Source organism: Eupeodes corollae, chromosome 3 (assembly GCF_945859685.1).
Source record: "Eupeodes corollae chromosome 3, idEupCoro1.1, whole genome shotgun sequence".
Lineage (NCBI taxonomy): Eukaryota > Metazoa > Arthropoda > Insecta > Diptera > Syrphidae > Eupeodes > Eupeodes corollae.
Window position 1 is genome coordinate 30,568,786 of NC_079149.1, and position 20,263 is coordinate 30,589,048.

At 35.9% G+C, this 20,263-nt stretch overlaps 1 protein-coding gene and 1 pseudogene across 3 annotated transcripts in view; both read left to right on the forward strand.

The window, feature by feature from the left end:
- LOC129950273 (GTP-binding protein RAD) overlaps window positions 1-20,263 on the forward strand; it is a 214,682-nt gene that overhangs the window by 25,976 nt on the left and 168,443 nt on the right. For all 3 annotated transcript variants that reach the window (XM_056062156.1, XM_056062157.1, XM_056062158.1), the window contains exon 2: window positions 11,706-12,080. In XM_056062156.1, coding sequence (XP_055918131.1) covers window positions 11,883-12,080 — 198 coding nt within the window. In that variant the 5' untranslated portion in view covers window positions 11,706-11,882. The remainder of the gene's footprint in view (window positions 1-11,705; window positions 12,081-20,263) is intronic.
- LOC129950399 (guanine nucleotide-binding protein subunit beta-like protein) lies at window positions 10,119-11,006 on the forward strand (annotated as a pseudogene).

Genomic DNA, 20,263 nt, shown 5'->3' on the forward strand with positions numbered 1-20,263 from the left:
TTAACGTCAATTATTTTATGGGATGAGTGCACAATGGCGAATAAAAAATCAATTGAAGCATTTGATCGAACAATGCAAGATTTATGCGGTAGTCAACAGTTGCTTGTTTTTGTGGTGCTCTGATATTGCTGTCAGGGAACTTTCGTCAAACATTGCCTGTCATTCTTAGATCAACTCTTACTGATGAAATAAACGTTTTTTTTGGAGGTATGTACGAAAATTGACACTGAACATTAATATGCGTATTCACCTTCATGATGATGAGTAATCAAAACAATTGTTTGAAATTGGTGATGGCAAATACCAGTCGACAGTAGCAACGGATTGATCACTTTACCGAACAATTTTTGTACAACTGTTCAATCTATAGATGAGTTTATTGAATGTCTTCTTTCGAATATTCTTCAGAATTACAGAAATCATTGGATTGGTTGAAAGAACGCACCATTTTAGTTATTGCCAAATTTGATTGAAGCTACAATCCTAACTGGTAAATCAAAAGGAGAAGTGTGTTTGATACCGAGTATCCCTATGATTATGTCTACTCCCATTTGGAAGCAATTGCTTGCGAAAGATTATAAAATCTCTTATACTTTATAACCATGTAGATTTAAATATTATATACGTAATAATTAACACTATTCCTTGTAGCTATAAGGCTCAGAAACTTTAAAGCATCAAAAGCAAAATAAGTAATAACAAAGTGTTTGGTACATAAAAAGTTGAGTAATTTCTTTGAAGTTATGCACTTTTTATCTACATATATGAGTACGAATAAGCTTGCAGTTTATGTAGTCTTTAGGGGATGGTGTCAAGAACAATAAACATTTCTGGCATGTGTCAGACACTTTCACATGAACTTACAATAAAGAATAACATTTTTGTATGCTTTAAAAAACATTTATTTATAAAATTAAAAAGTTTTCCATTTAAAGTTTCCTATTTTAAAATTTAAATAAAACGAGACGTTATCATTTCATTTATTTAGAAGGTTTGTCTACGTCACCGAAACTAAAAAGCTCAATTTTAAGAAACCAGAGTAATAGTTATAAATTTAATTTATTGTTGTGGGATAAGGTAGTTCATTTCGTGATTTGAAGTTGATGACACCTGGTTGTTAAAAATGTTGCTGTTTAAGAAAATAAACAAAATTACAACAAAATTTCACAATAATTGCAAATATGTAAAAAGCTTTTTTTTATTCAGTATTGCTTATTAACATTTAATATTATTAAATTAATAATGTACAAAATAAACAAATGGCAAAAACTTTGAAATAAAACATAAAATAAATTATTTTTTGTTAATTGAGTAGTGGGTATTGCCTCTCCTAACATCTATCAAAACTTTAATTCGCCTCGGCACGATGGCGTCGTCCAAATAATCCGACTCCAAAATCAGACTAATTCTCAGCCCACTTAGTGTCTCAAGAAGAGTAGGGTAGGGAGCTTCCTTGTCGTTTTTTCTAGGAGATCCTTGATATGTTCGATGGGATTCACGTACGGGATCATTGCAGGCCAAGCCATCACATCGATGTTTCTAAGATATTATCAACAATAAATAGTACGAAACGAACCACATATTTTTCCTAAATTTTGGTGACATAAAATTTGGAGTAACCCAGTTATTACGTGCACGCAAATTTCTGCCCAAACCATGACATAACCTCCTCAGAAAATTTACCGCCAGGCAACTATTGTCGAATTGTATCTCCCAGCTGAGCTTTTCCACACTCTGGTGAACGTAAGACAAAACCTGGACTTATCAGTGAAGAGAGCTATACGTTACAAAGTCGCGGTTCAATCTGTGTTAAGGCCAGCAAATTCCATTCGCTCGTGCTATATCGTGAGTATTAGAATACGACCAGATCACTCTCCATTAAAAGCCGTCACTCCACCGTTTAAGCATTAACAGTGATCCCTCTCACTGAATCAAGTCTGTGAGACACTTCAACCACTGTTTGGTGACGATCTTGAAGGCTTTGAAGCACCAAATATCTCTGCAAAAATATTATCAAAATACGAACAACACATAGTAAAGTATGACTGCGCCACTTTTTTTGTAATGCAGTTATTTTTGAGTTCAAACAATTGGGCCCAATATTTCTAATCTTAGAAAACACAAATTTGATGGTATTTTTCGTTAATCAAAAACTCTCTTTTGTCGAAAAATTAATTATTTCCGATATCGAAGTAAATTCTTAGTTTCATTACTCTATGGTCACTATTTTTAAGTCTTTCGTTTTGTTTACAACAGCTTATCAAGAGAAGCATTTGTTTGCTATGAACATTCATATTCCATTGAAGAATGGCATCGATGTCAATAGATTAATAAACCTCTACAAAATTTGACATTTTTGAAATTGCGAATAATCAACACAAAATTGAAAACAAAAATAGTCTATGTCCAATGTCTTGTTAACTATTATTTACTTTTGTATTTTCAAAACGGATCATACACGTTTTTAATAGTTTTCTAAAACTATTAAACACAAACTCTTATTTGCTTTACATATTACCGAAAACCTTTTCAAAATTCTAAAACTTTGCAGAGTTTATTGTTTAATGAAATAAAAAGAACAAAGAACTTTGCAAAATAACAAAACCCTTCACATTTTAGAAAAGACTTTGCACTTTGCAAATTTGTGTTTGGTTAAACATATTTATAAAGAAGAAAACTTTTCAAATCGATCATTTCCTCTTTGCAAATTTTCGTTTACTGAAACATAACTTAGAAAGTAAGAGTGCAAAGTTACAAACTGAAAAGTGTTTGTACCCAATTAAAATTTTCAAATCTCAAATATCGTTTTTTTTTTTTCGAAATCATAGGAACAAATTCTACCAAAAATGTATTACATTTTTTAGATTTGAACAAAAATTTCTTTTTAAAAATTTTATGATATCAACAAAATTAATTCTGATACTTTAAGACTCTTTTTTTACTAAGTTTAGTTTAAGTGTCGTCATCAATGCAGTAGGGACCTCTATCAATTCAATTTTTTTAAGACTTTATTGGTGGTTTTGGGCCTTACATCACGAATTGCTAAGACGACATTAGCGTCTTGTAACAAGTCGAAAAGGATCGATTGTGTCAAGGGCTGTATGGCATGATCCACTATCCTGTATGTCTCACCGAAATATTATTACCTTAAAAAAAAAAACTAAGTTAACAATCTGCAGCAAACTGGCAGTCCCAATAAAGTGAGGGTTTTCAAGCCCCTTGCTTACTAATTTCGTGTGTCAACATAGCGGCTGAATTTGAGAATGCTCCTGGTCAGAATGGATGATTTTCGGAGAATATGGTCGTGGGTCTTCAATTGCTGAGTCATCCTTGTGCAGAATACTTCTCAAGCTAGTTTATGTTCGTAAATCAAGTCTCATGTTCAAGCATTAAAAATCTCTCAAAGATAAAGTAAAATGAAAACAATACAAGACCAGTCCAGGCTTATTACTCATACCCTTGTTCAAAGTCAGTCTTATTGGGCCAGAATTTTCTCAAAGGAATCCATTTTCATTTTTGTTAATTACATTAATATAAAAAGCTTTCGCCACAACATTAAAAAAATCAAAAAAAAAAAACATACTTTACTTAAAGTAGGTAACTTATGTCGCTTCATATTTCATGTCAGGATCTACATCAAAAAATATGAATTTTCTTTCGGCTTGTGGCGTAATACTGTAATTCACTGTCAATGAATTTCCCTTAAGCCATTATTTTATCCCCTCTCCCTTCCTCTTTTTATTTGCACACAAATGAAACTTTTGCATGAAATTATGTTTGTAGTTTATTTCAATTTGAACTATTTTATGAGTCCTGATGCCATGAGACGAGGAACGAACGAAGCAAAGCTAAACGAACCATCCTGAAACCAACCAACTGCAACTTCCGAATAATTTGATGGTTGAAATTTTTGTTTTTATTTTTTCGTTTTAACTTTCAGATTGCAATATAATTTCGTCCTTCGTCCTTGCCAAAAAGGAAACAAATTACATATAAATACCTATAAAAGGAACACCGCACTTCCGAAGGGAACTATATACTCTTCAAATAACTTCAGAAAATTGTAATTGAAACCAACCATTACACTTTTCCATTCTTTGTTTGATGTATAAAAATATAAGTACAATGTTTTAAGTTTTTAGATTAATTCATTAAATGGTCCTTTTTGGTTGGATTTTATGAAAATTCTTTATTAGCCCCCAAGACTTTGTTCGTTCGCTATGGGAAAATGTATTGTTAGAAATTATCCTTCGAAAAAAGAAATGAACAAAAGACGTGTACCTTACTCATTTATTTATATCTTTAAGGACTTTCTTAATAAATCCAAGAAACGACAAAATTTTGATGTGGAAAAAGGCACATAAGAAGAAACAGAGTATAGAACAATATAAAGAACATCCTTAATTTCCTATTTCCGTGCTACATGCCAAATAGTTGAAAGTGCAATGAAAATTAATCAAATCCTAATGTTGACCCTTTGTTCTTTTTCTTTTAGTTTTAAAATGCTTATCCTTTTCTTATAAATTCCTTCCGGCCCTTTAGATTTTGCCACTTTTGTTCTGTTTTATATCAAAACACCGTAATAATAGGCAATATGAAATAAATCACGTCAAATAGAAAAACGACCAAAAAATAACCACAAAACTCTTTCATTAGAAACTGCCGGACGGATGTCAATGGTTGATAAACCAAAGAAAATGTCATCCTTAAGGATCTTCTCCTCTAGGCGTATTTTCTGTATCTTCTTTTGATATTATACCTTTACAGAGAATGAACCCTTAAAGTTGTGTTTTTTTCCTCCTTTACCGAAAGTAGGTAAAATGATTAGATAAAAAGTATTTCAAAATAAGGACAAAAAGGAGAAGAAGATGTGAAAAAAGGACCACACGACGAACGATCGTCTTGCGGAAACAAAACTGACACGAAACGAAATGGCAAAATGAATAAGGCAGGCAAGTTGAATACTATGGCGAAAATAGACACAGAGACACGTCCTTGTTTAATTATGCAAGAATGTCTTTTAGAGAGCTTTTTGAATGACCTACCTTTTTCGAGAGACGAGACTCCTTTTCCTATATCTCTATAGATGCTATACGTGTTTTCTTGTTCGTCGCTCGTCCTAGTATCCTTCTTCGGACAGGCAGAGGATGGTGTACGATGTACAACAATGGTCCTTTTCCGATTTATATACATATGTACAAAATGGACCTATATAAATATTCATATGGCACATATACAGAAAATGACATAAAGTGATGGTATTTCACATGAAGATTTATGTGATAGCAAAAACGCATCCTTACTTACTGTAAAGTTTATACAAAAGCACGAAGTAGGAAGGACGAATATATTTTAATATTTTATATCAGAAAAGTTATGTTATGTCGCCCTGTAGTAGTAACAGGAGTATATGCATCAGTGTAGTTGCACTTGCAGCAGGATGTTGAATTAAGTTTTTTAGACATAGAAAAATAGGGGGGAGGATGACACTTAAGTTGATGTTAGAACTTAGGTTTTGAAAAACAGTTTTTTTCATGTTTTTTTTGTGCGTGAAGTGAAGCTATGTTATGTTAGTTTACTTAGATGTGTCTTGAGAATTTACCTTAAGAGATTCTTATAATTTCAATGGAAGTTTGTAAATTGTGCCTTTGGAGCTGAATTTATGTAGGTTGTACATTTTTAACATGAAAAGATTTTAATTTCCTTTAAATGCTTTCAATGTTAATGTCCTAAACATGACATTCATATCATTTATGAATGCATTCATAAGAAGAATGAATAATTCATATTATTTATGATTTGTTCATAAAATTGTATGTTACTAAATGCACCGTTCTATATCTGGTTCATACTCGGCATGGAGAGAAGTGAAAGTTATTTCATATCCAAGCAGTCATCTTTAAGGCTAGTCATCCTTAAAGATCTAAAACTTATAAGTCTATCATCATTCCTTCTCAAGACATTATAAGTCTCTAAGCATTCCTTCTGAAGACTTTGGAAAGATTGATTCATATTCATTTAAGGAGCAAGTATTTTTACAAGACTTCTGTCTTTGTCTCAACAGAAGACATTACTGTAAGGGAAAATCGGTGGAAACAACACCTTAGTACGCACCATGGAATACTAACACCATCATAGAAAGTACACTTCGGTTGCTTTCCTTGACATCAAAGGTTATTTTAACAAGGTCGACACATCTGCAATCACATCTGCAATAACATATCTGAACGTAGAGGGATCGCTTGGGGAGTTTATTCATTTAATGCTAACTAGCAGAATAATTAACTCAAAAATGGGCAACTCTTCTTCTAGAATATTTGTTAGCAGAGGGACACTGCAAGGTGGTGTTCGATCCCCTCTAATCTGAAAGCTAGTAATAAATTAAATCCTTATTGGTCTATATGAAAAGTGTTTAAGAGTGATTGCCTACGTGGATGAAGTTACTATAGCGTTTTCAGGGGAGCATTTTAACATCACAAAAGAACTCTTGCAAAACGCGTTAGATAAACTACTACTTTAGACTGATCGGTATGGAAAAAGTGTCAAGACAAAAAGATAATTTAGTCCTATTTTTGAGGAAATACAAAATTCTATTTGTTATCCCTCCCTATACCATAGGTAACCAATTAAAGTTCTCAGGGTAGTCTATTTATCTGGGGAACTTAGTAAACAAGACGAACCAAAAAAAGTTACTTACTGAAGCTTTCTTTCTTTCCAAAAAATCCGTTTGTAATAATCCTGGCAGGATCGCCATTGGTGACCCCGACGTGATTGAGAACACGATCAGCCTCTTGATTGTAAGTGACATAAAGCATTCCAAGGGCTAAGACACTTGTTGTCCGAACCAGAGATCCAAGTATCCAGAGATCCGAACTAAAGATCCAAGTATCCAGAGATCCGAACCAGAGATCCAAGCATCCAGAGTTCCAGGTATCCAGTGTTCCGGTATCCAGAGTACAAATCTTGAAAAACTTGTGTTCGGTATTGTAGAGGCCGTGCCACAAATACAAGTACCTAGAGTTCCAGAGAAAAGCAACCTTTTGTAGCTGAAATGGAAGAAATGCAAGTATTCACCATTGTGGCCAGGCAAAAGGCCATAACCGATGAGTTGCTACGGTTAAAGACCAACATTGGTAAAGACAGCCCTGATCGTAAAACAGTCGATTACAAGTCGAAAAAATTGTTAGCACTAGAAACTCTTTGGTTAGAGTTTTCAAAAAACCACGACCAGATAAAAGCATATGTAAAGGCAGACACGCCGTATATGCAAAGTAATACCTTCGAAAAGGTAAAAAAGGCGTACATGGAAATCAAACAAACCCTAGAATCCATTGTACCTATAGACGCCGACTCTATAAAGAAAACTAGTGGAGCGGCTAGTTTAAAAGAGCAAGCAAGCTCCAGAACCGATGTTGGCCAAATACAACCAGTAGAAGTTTTGTCAATATCGGAAATCGCCAGAATTATACGAAGACAAAAAACAGCCGCACAATCTCTACAGAGGTTGCTGTCCAGTCTTAGAACTACAGAGACTTGGAGTTCTACCTTTTGCACAATAAAGTTGAATACACTCCAAAAATACTGGATGGAGCTGGAAGAAATGCATCGTTGGATAAACGACCTTTCTGAAAATCCAGCCCAGGATGGAAACGAAATGAATGAGTTCTATAAGTTAGAAGATGAAGTATCGCAAGCTATAATTGCATTGACAAGCAAGCTTGAAGAAGCCACCATACAAGGCTCATCATCATTCCACCCAGTTGGGACTCCTAGTCCCAGGCAAACTATTAAACTTCCAAAGATAACCTTACCCAAATTTGACGGAAGCTACATCAAATGGAAGCAATACAGCGATCTGTTCAGTGAGCTTGTCGAAAAAAAAAGACATAGCGAATTGTCAGAAGCTTTTTTATTTAAAAATTAACGGGTGAAGCTGAGAACCTGATAAGGCACTTTTCAATATCCGATAGCAATTATAGTGCAGCGTGGCAAGTGATTAAAGATCGGTATGACAACCCTCGTCTACTTGTAACTTCGCACTATACAGCGGCATACAATAGGTACAAGCACCTTTTTGTATATCTTCATTCTGGTCAAGGTTTATGTACCCTGTCCAGGAGTCGGAGCAAAATAGTTCCGACTTAAACAACTCTCAATTACCCATTGGCTAGACACATCGATAATTGGACCAATTTAACTGCTGGTGTGGCAGTATGTAGGATTGCTATAAAAAAGCTATAAACCGCGACAAACTATAGTCTAAAGTTCAGCTCTCCTATGTGCAAGTGGATAGCTTAGTAGGATCAGATCTGCCTACTCTACCTAACACTTCTTGATAAAAGTACTAAGAAAACATATAGGAGGAAGTTTTGCTTTTAGTCTCAAAACTTCATCGCAGTGGGTTAATAAAAACATTGACCACTCCCTAATTCTTGAGAATTTAGATTCCATTTCAAAGCACTAAAATTCGACAGAAACTTCCCGATTTCTAAATCTTCCAGATCTTTCTGAAAAAAAGGGCGTTTCTAAAAAACGAGCCAATCTAAATTTATATAGATTGATCAAAAATAAATGAAAGATTTGGTGGAGGTGTGTATTCTGAACGACTAAAATTAAGTCATCAATGTAGATTGTTCCAGGTGGAACAATGGCGATAAAAGAAATCTTGTCCTGGCTTAAAGAAAACGTGATATCAACAACTGATAACCGTATTTGCTCAGATAGTCAGGTCCCTGTCTCTGTCTCTTCAAACTCTATATTTGTAAATAACTGTCGATTATTTCTAATGGAGATGGTACAACAGTTAAACATTTACCTTTGCTGGGTGACGGGCCAAAGACACATTCCAGTAAATTGTAAGGCAGATGAACTTGCCAGAAATGGTACAGTATACAACCCATTCTACAACGTTTTGCAAATGCTGGCATACCTATCGCTTCATGTTAACTGTTGCTAATGCAAGACGCTATAAAGAAAGCATACATCAGGTCAGGGCCGGATTGATTGAAGCGGGGGCCCTCATAATAGAGCCTTCGGAAAATTTTTGTTTTAAACTCCAACTAGTAAACATCTTTTCCTTTGATATGTATTTTTTTTATTTTGTACATACATGATTATTTAATTATATTAATCTTAAATGACAAAAATCATTGATCTATATTTGTTCACTCCAATCAAGCAATCAGTGAAGTATCAACAATCATGTGACAATGCTGCAAATATGAGTGGCAAGTGATATTTTGAAGAAAAATCATTTATCGGCGTTCGTACCATGTTGTGGTAGTTCTCTAAATTTAGTGGGAAAGGCAGCTGCTAACTCTTGTCCATCGGCTGTTCAATTCTTCGATTTTATGCAGCATTCGTAAACGTTTTTCATAGCCAGTACCGAGCCGCACCAAATTCTGGTTGCGAAATTTGGTCTTGAAAAAGCTCAGCGAAACTCGTTGGTCTTGCCGAGCTGAAGCTACGAAAGCGCTAGTCAACGGTTATTCGGAAATCGAAGAAACGCAACTTCTACAGAAGATGAGTGGCCTCGAAACAGCTTTGTTTACAACATTTAAGAACGATTTGGAGCGATTCAACGCTACAAACAAGATGCTACAAGACCCGAAAATGATTTTATTCGTAGAATCCAAACGAAATGATTTTGTGAATACGAGGAAACAGCCAAAAATATCCCATACTGATAAATATGTACAATCACGCACCCGCACCAGAACGAGAAATGTGAGGTTGAATCCGCTCTATTACGGGAATGCACAAGACATAAATCTGTCACCTAAGAAAAAAGACAAAGTATCCGACTTCATGCCAGTGATTGATGAGCTCTCCGTTTCTCTTAATGAAAGATTGTATGTTAAAAAGCTGTTTGAGATTTGGATTTTTGAATCATATTGAGAAGATGGATGCTGAAAATTTGAACGCTACACCAGAAGCATTGGTGAAAGTGTATCCGGATGATTTGGAGCCTAGTTTTGGTAATGAGTTGGTTCAATTTGTGTCTTTGACGGACTCATACAAAAAGGAAAAGGACTATAGAACAGATCAATGGCCGGAACTATTTTACTACCAAATTCCCGAAAACCAAAATTTCAGAGCTACATTCCCAAACCTTTTTCGTCAAACTTTTTCCTTGAGTTGACGCGTGACGCTAACGCTCCGGCAAAAGTAAATTCAATAAATTATGTCTGAGACATTACAATTACGAGGAACCTTTTTGGGACACAGTGGCTGGGTTACCCAAATCGCAACCAATCCAAAGGATCCCGACGCCATAACTTTTTGCTTCTCGCGACAAGACCTTGATTGTGTGGAAATTGACTCGAAATGATGATAACAACTACGGTTACCCCCAGAAGCGTCTTTACGGACACTATCACTTCATCAGTAACGTTGTCTTGTCATCCGACGGAAACTATGCCCTTTCCGGTTCATGGGACAAGACCCTTCGTCTCTGGGATTTGGCCGCAGAAAAGACCACTCGTCGTTTCGAAGACCACACCAAGGATGTTTTGTCAGTTGCCTTCTCCGCTGACAACCGTCAAATTGTCTCCGTATCTCGGGACAAGACCATCAAGTTGTGGAACACCTTGGCCGAGTGCAAGTACACCATCCAGGAAGATGGACACAGCGACTGGGTGTCGTGCGTGCGTTTCTCGGCAAATCACTCAAACCCAATCATCGTATCGTGCGGTTGGGATCGTACTGTCAAGGCCTGGAACTTGGCAAACTGCAAGTTGAAGAACAACCACCACGGACACAGCGGCTACTTCAACACCGTTACCGTCTCTCCCGATGGTATATCCATGGTGGAACAAAACATTCTATCGATGCTTTCTCTCCTGAGCATTGAAAGCGATTTACTCCCAGAACTGGATGTCAACGAAATCATCAGCGATTTTTCGGCGAAAAAAGCTCGAAAGGTTCCATTCGTTAGTTCTAATTCCGAATTCTTTTCCAATCTACTTGGTTTTACAAGAAATTGTTTATTGAAAAACACGAGTTAAAAAAAAGCTTAATCGCTCCTTTATTGTCCCGAGGCCTCTAGACCTCGAAATCTAGCACTGTCTCAGGTGTAAAAACATCAGCATGTGTCAGGTCACAAAAAAACATCTGGCCTACACTAGATTTAAAGCTTTTAAAGTGCTCGATAATCGGTGTAATAACCGGAAACTGTCCAATAGCAAAGTATGTCACGCGGCTAGGAGTATTCTCAAATTACTTTTGCAGAATTTGTATGGATGAGGAAGAGGAGAAAGCAGTTCTTCCCCTTCTCTGTACATGCCCTGCTCTAGCTCAAAATTCAAGGCATACCTAGGAGAGTTCTTCTATAACGATCTATACGATCTCAATCATATTAACATAGTCAGTATTTCACGTTTCCTTCAAACTGGTTTCATTAAGCTTACAAAAATGGCATCAAGATTTATGTGGTATCACAATAAGCCAATGAACTGGCCTAAGTGTGTCGGACTCCATCCCGGACAACTACTTTAACCTAGGTTTGTGATTTTAAACCTCCTCAACCTATAAGTTCTTACAAGATATTAATTTATCGTGTGAACTTCAGGTTTGTTTTTAGTGTTTGAAATTATTTCTTTGGACATTCTCACATCCTCGCAATTATCCTCTCTTGAAACTTTTATACCTTTTAATACAAATTTTACAAAATCCTTTAACATTTTTTATTTTTTTATTAATTTCAGAAATCGAACCGACGATCAATAATGATGCAGCAATAAATTGTTAAAATTTATTTTAAAGTGATATGTTATAAGAAGTGATAAAGAAAGTGGTCAACAAAATTTAATACAATAGAAACAATTATTTAAAATTTGCATGATTTCTGAAAATAATTAAGAGGAATAAAAAATCTAATCAAAATGAATGACGATTCACCAATGCGCGTACAAAAGAAGACACGAAGTGCTTCAATATGTGCGGTTACTGGAAGTTTAGAAGCAGCCATACAAAATATGCCATCTGGTAGTGCAACACCAGATGGTGGGACTCCTGGTTATAGAAGAAGAAGACCCGCAACTAGAACACAAAGTGCCAGAATAACAGGAGGAGCAAGATCTGTAAGTTTTAATTTACATATTGTACAAAAATAATGTTATATTCTTATAATGGGTCATTTGTTTTGTTGTTTAAAGTTGGTAGCACTGGAATTTGACAGCTGTCAAACTCAGCTGTCATTTGAAGTGTCATAATATTAGTTAAATACGGACGTCATAATCGATGGGCTACGCAAGATATCGATAAAAATGTGTACACATTTTAAAAGAGTTGAAACGTTACTGATGTCTTAAAGCTTGAATATCATCGTAATGCACATTTTCGGTCAAAAATATTGTTGCTACAAGTGTAAGTGATACTGAATACTGATGATCCAAATATATGGATTCCCGTGTTTAAAGGAATTAAACCGATAAATGAATGACCTTGTATTTCACTCATTGGCCTATTTGTTCACTGATGCAAGCTAGCTATGTTTAAATAAGCGACTAAAATCACGGTTTGCATCAATCTTCACGAGGACGTGATTTTTCTTATATTCAATAACATTTGTATTTAACATCATACGAGGTATATTCTCCATGTCCTTGAACTATAAAAAAGAAGTTTTCTTACCCCTACGTGTTACACATTCGTACATTTTATTTAATTACTATTTTATAGATTAAATATTTATGAACTAAAATCTGAAGAAGGTACTTATGAGGTTTAAGATGATTTTTTATTTTAATTTTAATTTTAAGACCAAACATTGGTAAAAGTATTCAATCGATTTTAATTAAGCACGTACTCAGGTACATCCTTACCTTTTCAATGACTCACCTTGATAAAACCAAAATAAAACAAAATTAAGTCACGACTAGGTCGCACGTGATTTTCGTTTTATCCACGGTATTCACTTTTCTTTTTATAGTTTTTAAAGAAATAAATTTGTTGATGGTACGTTTATTTCGAGATGTTTTGAAAATTGATTTTAATTAGTTTTTGATACGAAAATTTGTGTGAGGAATCATTTATTCTCAATTGAAGTTGGTTGTTCAAAAAGCTTAATTTCAATAACAAAAAGTTGCATCGAAGTTTAAGAACAGCTGATGCCCACTTGCAGCAGAATGTTGAATTATGTTTTTAGCCATAGAAAAAGAGGGGGGAGGATGACACTTAAGTTGGTGTCAGATCTTAGGTTCTGAAAAACTGTTTTTTTCTGTATTTTTTGTGCATGAAGTGAAGCTAGGTTATGTGAGTTTACTTAGATGCGTCTCAACACCAAATCAAGCCATATAAGATATATTCTTAAGTTCTCTTGAAATGTTCACATAGCTTTTTCTGGACATTTTGTGTATAATCCTTTTAATGACAACTTTTTTAGAGATATTTTCATCGAAGACTTTTCCGAATCTCGGTGATATCTCACCAACCAAAAGTCGCACATACATTCCGTGGACATTTCTAAGAACTGGAATACAATTGTTACAAAAAAACTCTTCCGAATTCAGAAAGGAAAACATTTCCATAAAATGAAATCGAAAATCATGGTAAATTATCAATTTTCAGTACATTTACGCTTAATGCAAACAAAATGTTGTCAAACTTTTTTTGAGGAACGAATTATAAACTTTAAACTAAAACCATTTAGAAAATTCTGATTTAAAGTTTAAAATATCAGCAAAAGCATTTCAGCATTTGGTCAAAACATCATGCATCATGTAAAACATTATTGAGCCCGTAAAATTAAATTTAAAAAGTGCTTATTTTTACCCCGAACTTTCGTGAAATATATCGATCTGAAATGTTTTCTTTTGATACGATCTAAAAAACTAAAATACTATTTTGTTTTAACCTCGCTTCGAAGATTTTTCACTGAATTTTGAAATATTTATGTTTTGGTTGAAATTGGTTAAGCAATTTTTAACAATATTTCTGCAGGCAAGAAGTAATTTTCAACTTGAAATATACAAGGGGCAACAGACCCTCTTTTTGGTTTTCCAATCTGAGAATTTATTTGTAAAGGGACGCTTTTTTTAAAGGAATACATTTTCCAGTTAAAGGCTTTTGTCTGTTGACGAAGTTTTTACCAAATTTTAACAACTTCAAGATGGCATTGAAATATTTAAAATTTACTGGAAAAATAATGTCACAGTTCACAAAACTAAAGTAATTTTACTTCGTCAAAGAGAAGCACATTCTCGGTTGACAATAATGGTTAAGTAAGGTTAGGTTAAAGTGGCTGCGAATTCCTGATCCACACACTTAGAGAAAGAAAAGGCCCATTGTGATACCACATGAATCTAGAGAGTTACTTCCCACTAGTCAAACCATTTTGAGCTTTTTATAAAGCGAAGAAGATATTTGATATCCTTTTTAACTAGTTCACTGGGATTATCAAAAGAGTAGTCTCCCAGATGAAGTTTGCGTCTGAGTGAAAGAGCAGGGCAAGTGCAGAGGAGGTGAGAGATTGTTTCCTCTTCTTCCTCGTCCATACAGCACCTGCAGAAGTCACTTGAGGCTACAGAAAGTCGTATTGCGTATCTGCCTATAAGACAGTGTCCCGTAAGGACACCTATTAGAGAGGTAATACGAAGGCTGCTTTGAGATAACAATTCTTTAGAGAGCCCTTGGTCCAGTGAAGGCCATATGAGTTTTGTGGCTGAGCATGTTGGTAAATTGTGCCACCTAGAGTTTGGTATCGCAAAAGCTGTTTCTTTTAGCAGAAGTTTACATGCAGCTATCGGTATACCTATCTTCTCCCTTTCAGGTGGAATAGGTATGGCGGTTCCATTTTTGGCGAGTTCATCGGCTCTACAATTTCCTGTGATGTCTCTGTGGCCCGGCTCCATCTCCATAAGAGACGATCGCTAAGCGAGGGTCGTTTGAGATTTGGTTGAGACACCGTCGAGGGATTTGATAGCAGCCTGACTGTCAGAGAAGATGCGGATAGCAGGAGTTGATATCACGTTTTCTCTTAGCCAAGAGAGAACCTCTTTGATCGCTAAAATTTTCGCATGGAAGACGGTACAATGATTAGGGAAGCGGAATGAGATGCTTGGATTGAGATTTTCTGAGTACACACTACTAATAACTCCCTCATTTGTCTTGGATCCATCTGTATAAAAATGAATACTTTGTTATCCAGAAGTTTTCTGTCTTCCCATTCATCTCTGGATGGAATGGATACCTGGAACTTTTTTCCAAAAAGGGTTTAGGAATATTGTAGTCTATGTACTTTGGTATAGAAAGAGGTTTAAAATTATGTAGTGCCACACATTGTTGTTGGTCCATTGAGATGAGGCGTCGCTGTACTCGCTGCCACTTGTTTACTGAATATGTCGAGGGGTGTCAGATGGAGGAGGGTGTCTAACGCTGCTGAGGGTGTGGTTCTCAATGCCCCGCTTATGCAGAGACATGCAGTGCGTTGGACTCTGCTGAGTTTTTCGTAGTATGTGACTTTCTTCAGTGCAGTCCACCATACTGCAACCCCGTACATAAGTATTGGTCGGATGACCGATGTGTATAGCTTGTAGGTTATGCGAGGTTGAAACCCCCATTTGCTTCCTATGGCTTTCTTGCAATGGAAAAGTGGTGATGAAGCTTTTTTAACTCTTTCCTAAATATTAGATTTCTAACTTAATTTTTTGTCCAAAATCAGACCAAGATATTTGGCTTCATTGGAAAAAATTAGTGGTACACCTTTTATTGAAGGAGGTACAATTACTGCGATCTTGTATTTCCGTGTGAAAAGGACGAGGTGTGTTTTTTGAGGATTAACACTAAGTCCGCAGTGATCAGCCCATCTACTAGTAGTGAGCATATTGAGTGCGTTTTGGAGGAGGTCTCTCAGTGTATTAGGATGTTCCAATGTGACGGCAATATCAACATCATCGGGATACGCAACCACTCTGTAGCCTTCCCTCTCTAGAGATATTAGTAGTTCGTTAACAACTCGTTCATTACCATGCGGAGTGCCTCTACTGAGAGACCTTTTTGTGCAAAAATCCCCCATCTTAGAGTTGATGATCCTGCTTTTTAGCATTAGATTAATCAACTCACAGATTGAGTGTTCGATGTTTAGGGTCGTCATAGCAGAAGTGATAGCGGATGTGTCAACGTTGTTGAAAGCGCCCTCAATATCCAGGAAGGCCACCATAGTATATTTCTTTTGCTCTAGGGAGTACTCGATAGTTCTTACCAGAGTGTGCAAGGCTGTTTCTAACGATTTCCCTTTGCAGTAAGCTTGCTGAGACATTGATAGTCTCTTATCAATGCTATCACGTATATGGATATCAATCAATCGTTCCAGAGTTTTGAGATTGAATGATGATAGGCTAATAGGTCTAAGGTCTTTAGGGTTGACATGCGAACATTTGCAAGCTTTGGAAATGAAAACTACTTTTACTTCTCTCCATCGTTGAGGTGTATAGACCAGATCTAGACAACTTTTAAAGATTATTTCAATGATGAGTTGGAGCTCAGCTGGTATGATTTGATGTGGACCTGGGGATTTATACGGTTCGAAGCTATTCAGAGCCCATGTCAGTTTTTCTTTTGTAACAAAACCTTGAGGAAAAGTTAAGTTAATACCTTATCCAGGACGGTTTGTTGTATTAACGGGTTTGGAGCTATCTGGGAAGAGGGTGTCTAGTAGTAGGTTTAGCGTTTCTTCGCAAGAGTTAGTCTAAGTACCATCCGAGTTTTTAAGGCAACTATTGTGATTTGTAGAGAGAATCTCCCGTATACTTGATGCCTAAGAGGATTCTTCTATTGAGTTACAGAAGGATCTCCATGAGGATCTTTTGGATATTCTCAGTTCTTGTTAAAATCCAATAATGAAGTAGTTGGAAAGTTTTAAGAGGTGGAGAACAGTTATAGTGATGTAAAGAATTGAAAACATGTGCTTTTCTCGAAAACGACTGAGAATAATACTGTCGATTTCTCGCAGATCTTTGAAATTATTCATTGCAAAAAAAACATTTCACAGTATTGTGCACCTTAGAAATTAAGGCTTTCAAAGTTTTGCTAACACAAGGACCTGTTTTGACCAATACGAAACCCTTCAATGCTGATGATTTGGATAATGAAATCATTTACCTCTGTCATTAAACCCTAAACACAATCCCAATCATAATCGTATGCAAACAGACCAAATAAAGTATTGTATTCTAGAAATACTAACAATAATTAAATTTAATTATGTAAACAACCGAAACCATATCCCATTAACTTTTTACGACTCGTGAATATATAAATAGGTGTGACATAACAAATAAAAATGTAAACATTGATCGTTGCATGCAAATACGATCGATGCTAAAAATAGAAATGTGCCTCTTGGAAGAAGTTCAAGCTAATATTTGATAGTTAGTCTAAGGAAGTACTCACCAACAGATATTTTGTCTCCGAACAGCATTTTCTGAAATGAAGATATTGGTTACTAAAATAAAAATCGAATTATGTTTTAATTAAAGATTATAAAAAGATTAATATCAAAACTGACTTTAACAAAAAACCAGCTTTCTATCTGAATTATCTTCAATGAAATAAGGTAAAATTGAGCCTTTTATCTTCGATAACACATTGATGAGCAGTATTGTCGCATTGAATAGATATATTGTTGTCTCTTATACTTTAAGGGTTGCTTACACTTTTGAAGCGCTGACATATATTGACGTTTGACAACAAAAACAGTATCATTACAAAAAATAGAACAATACACAGTTCAAAAAAGATTTGCAATTATTCCAAAAATTATAATAGGTTAAAACACTGAAGTGGTCAATATTAATCTGTTGATTGAGGAGAATTGAAGTTTTTCAATCAATAAGTATACTTTGACCGCAAGATCCGGTCAGTTTATTCCAGTAACAATAGTATGTTCCCTAAAATCAACAAGATATTCAGAAAAAAGAACGATAATCACCTTCCGTGTCGGAAACTCCAAACAACTAAAAAGAATAGTGACGTGTTCAGGACAGCGCGAATAGATCCAGAAAAAGCAATTTTTGATGATGACTATTTCATAATTGAAGATCCGAAGGAAAAGCATTCGCCCCAACCACGACCTGGAAAACAGAGCCCTACTTAATCACTTTTACCTACGAAATAATATGGCACGATGACGATTTGAGAACGGCAGTTTCACAGGGTTCAATGACGATTCGTTACGGGAGCAAGTCCCTTTTTAATGATGAAGATTAAGCTTCAGGGAGAGAACAACTCCGACCCGTAAAATCTTCGGTCGATAAGTCTTCTTTCGATCATCAGCAAAGTTTTCGAAAAGATCGGGTGTAATTCGGGTCATGACACATTCATGCTGCGTCTAAACTCGTTTCTGATATCCAGTGGAATAAATCAAAACTACAATGCACAGGTGCTATTCTGTTTGATTTGGAAAAGGCATTTGATACCGTATGGTTAAAGGGTCTTTACCTAAAACTGAGTAGGCTTGGCAAAAGCAAACCATTGTTGTATATACTTCATGATATGTTTAACTGTACAAAGTTTTTTGTCAAAAGTGGCAATGTATCTTCTACCACAACATTTCAAACAAACAATGGTCCTCAACGGGGAGCGGTGAATTAGACGATTCTCTCCAGCATTTACACCAGCGATCTGATAGGTAGTCTTACAAAGGCAATTGCGTACAGAAAAGCCATCAATACCGTCTTCCCGACTTAGTCTTAGTAAAGATGGCGATACGTAAGCTGAAGTCTAACAAAGCCGCTGAAGCAGATGGCTTAAATGCCGAGCTCCTCAAAGCAGCTTCAGATATTTTGATTAACAGTATGCACCAACTTATCTGTAACATATGGTCGAAAGAAAGCATGGCCGAACCTCAATGGAACCTCAATATTGTTTGCCCGTATCCTCTAAACTGCACCAACTATAGAGGCATCAGTCTACTTAACATGACTTACAAAATCTTCTCTGCCGTAATATGTGAACGTCTACGTCAACAATCTGATAGCTCCTTATCAGTGTGATTTTAGAACAGGAAAGTGCACAGTCCATTTAATATTCATGTTATGACAGATCCTGAAAAAAAAAACCAATATCATCAAATCGACACAAACCGTATTTTCATCGATTTCCAGGCCGCATATGACAGCATCTACAAGGACAAGCTGTATAGAGCCATGTTTAGTTTGGCATTCCTGACAAACTCGTCCGCTTGTGCAGAATGGCCATGGAGAATTTGCGCTACTCCATAAAGGTTGAAAACAACTTAACAGAACCTTTCGATCTCAAAATAGTTTTAGACAAGGTGGTCATGCGATTTTTTTAACATCGTGCTGGAAAGAATAGTGCAGAGTTAACACGTCAACACAAGAGGCACTATCTTTCAAAAGTCAGTCCAATTACTAGCATATGCTGATGACATTGACATAATCGGAAGATCTCAGGTTGATGTCAATCGGGCTTTTGTGAGTACTGTCGTCAAGAAAGGACATACAACACCAACGTTTTGTGAAAACTTTAATATCTATAAACGTAACTTTGGGGTTACTTTGTTTATCTAGGCTGCATTATGAATGCAGAGAACTACACCAGTGCGCTATGAGATCAAACGAATGATGAATGATATTTGTAACGTTGATATGATATTAATGATTGTGGACTCATTTAAGAATTCGTCCAGTAAAATAATTTGAATAAATGGTTCAACCTCGGAATAAGAGAAAGTTAGCTAGAATGGTTAAAGCCTTTCTTTTGGCGTTTAAGCATTTTGTAAAATAAAATCTCGTGTCCTCTTCGTGAGTAAGAAAGTTGCTGAAGGCTGTAAACAGAAGTGTAAAAATCTAACGACTAAGATGGCTGGTTCACGTAGCACGCTTGGAAACCAATGCTCCAGGCCCGGAAAGTTTTCGAATCCACACCCACAGGACAGCGCAGTAGAGTAAAAACGCAGATCAGGTGGCGCGCACAACTGAAAAGTGACCTTACCCAACTTAAAACGCAAATCTGGAGACATCTAGCAAGAGACTGAGCTAAATAGAGAAGTTTGTTGGGTAAGGCCCTAGATCACACAGAACTACAACGCCATCTTAAGTAAATAAGTCTCTTCAGTAATACGAAAAAAAAACATATATCTTTTAAGAGCATTTTCGTGGAACTTAGAGATCTAAGCATTTAACTGTTTTCAGTGGGGCTATTGTGTGACTTTTTTTCAAAAACTATTGAGGCCCAAATTTCACCAAATCATTTTTTTCAAATGCATTAAAAAATGCATAGAAAAACGTTAAAGTATATTACA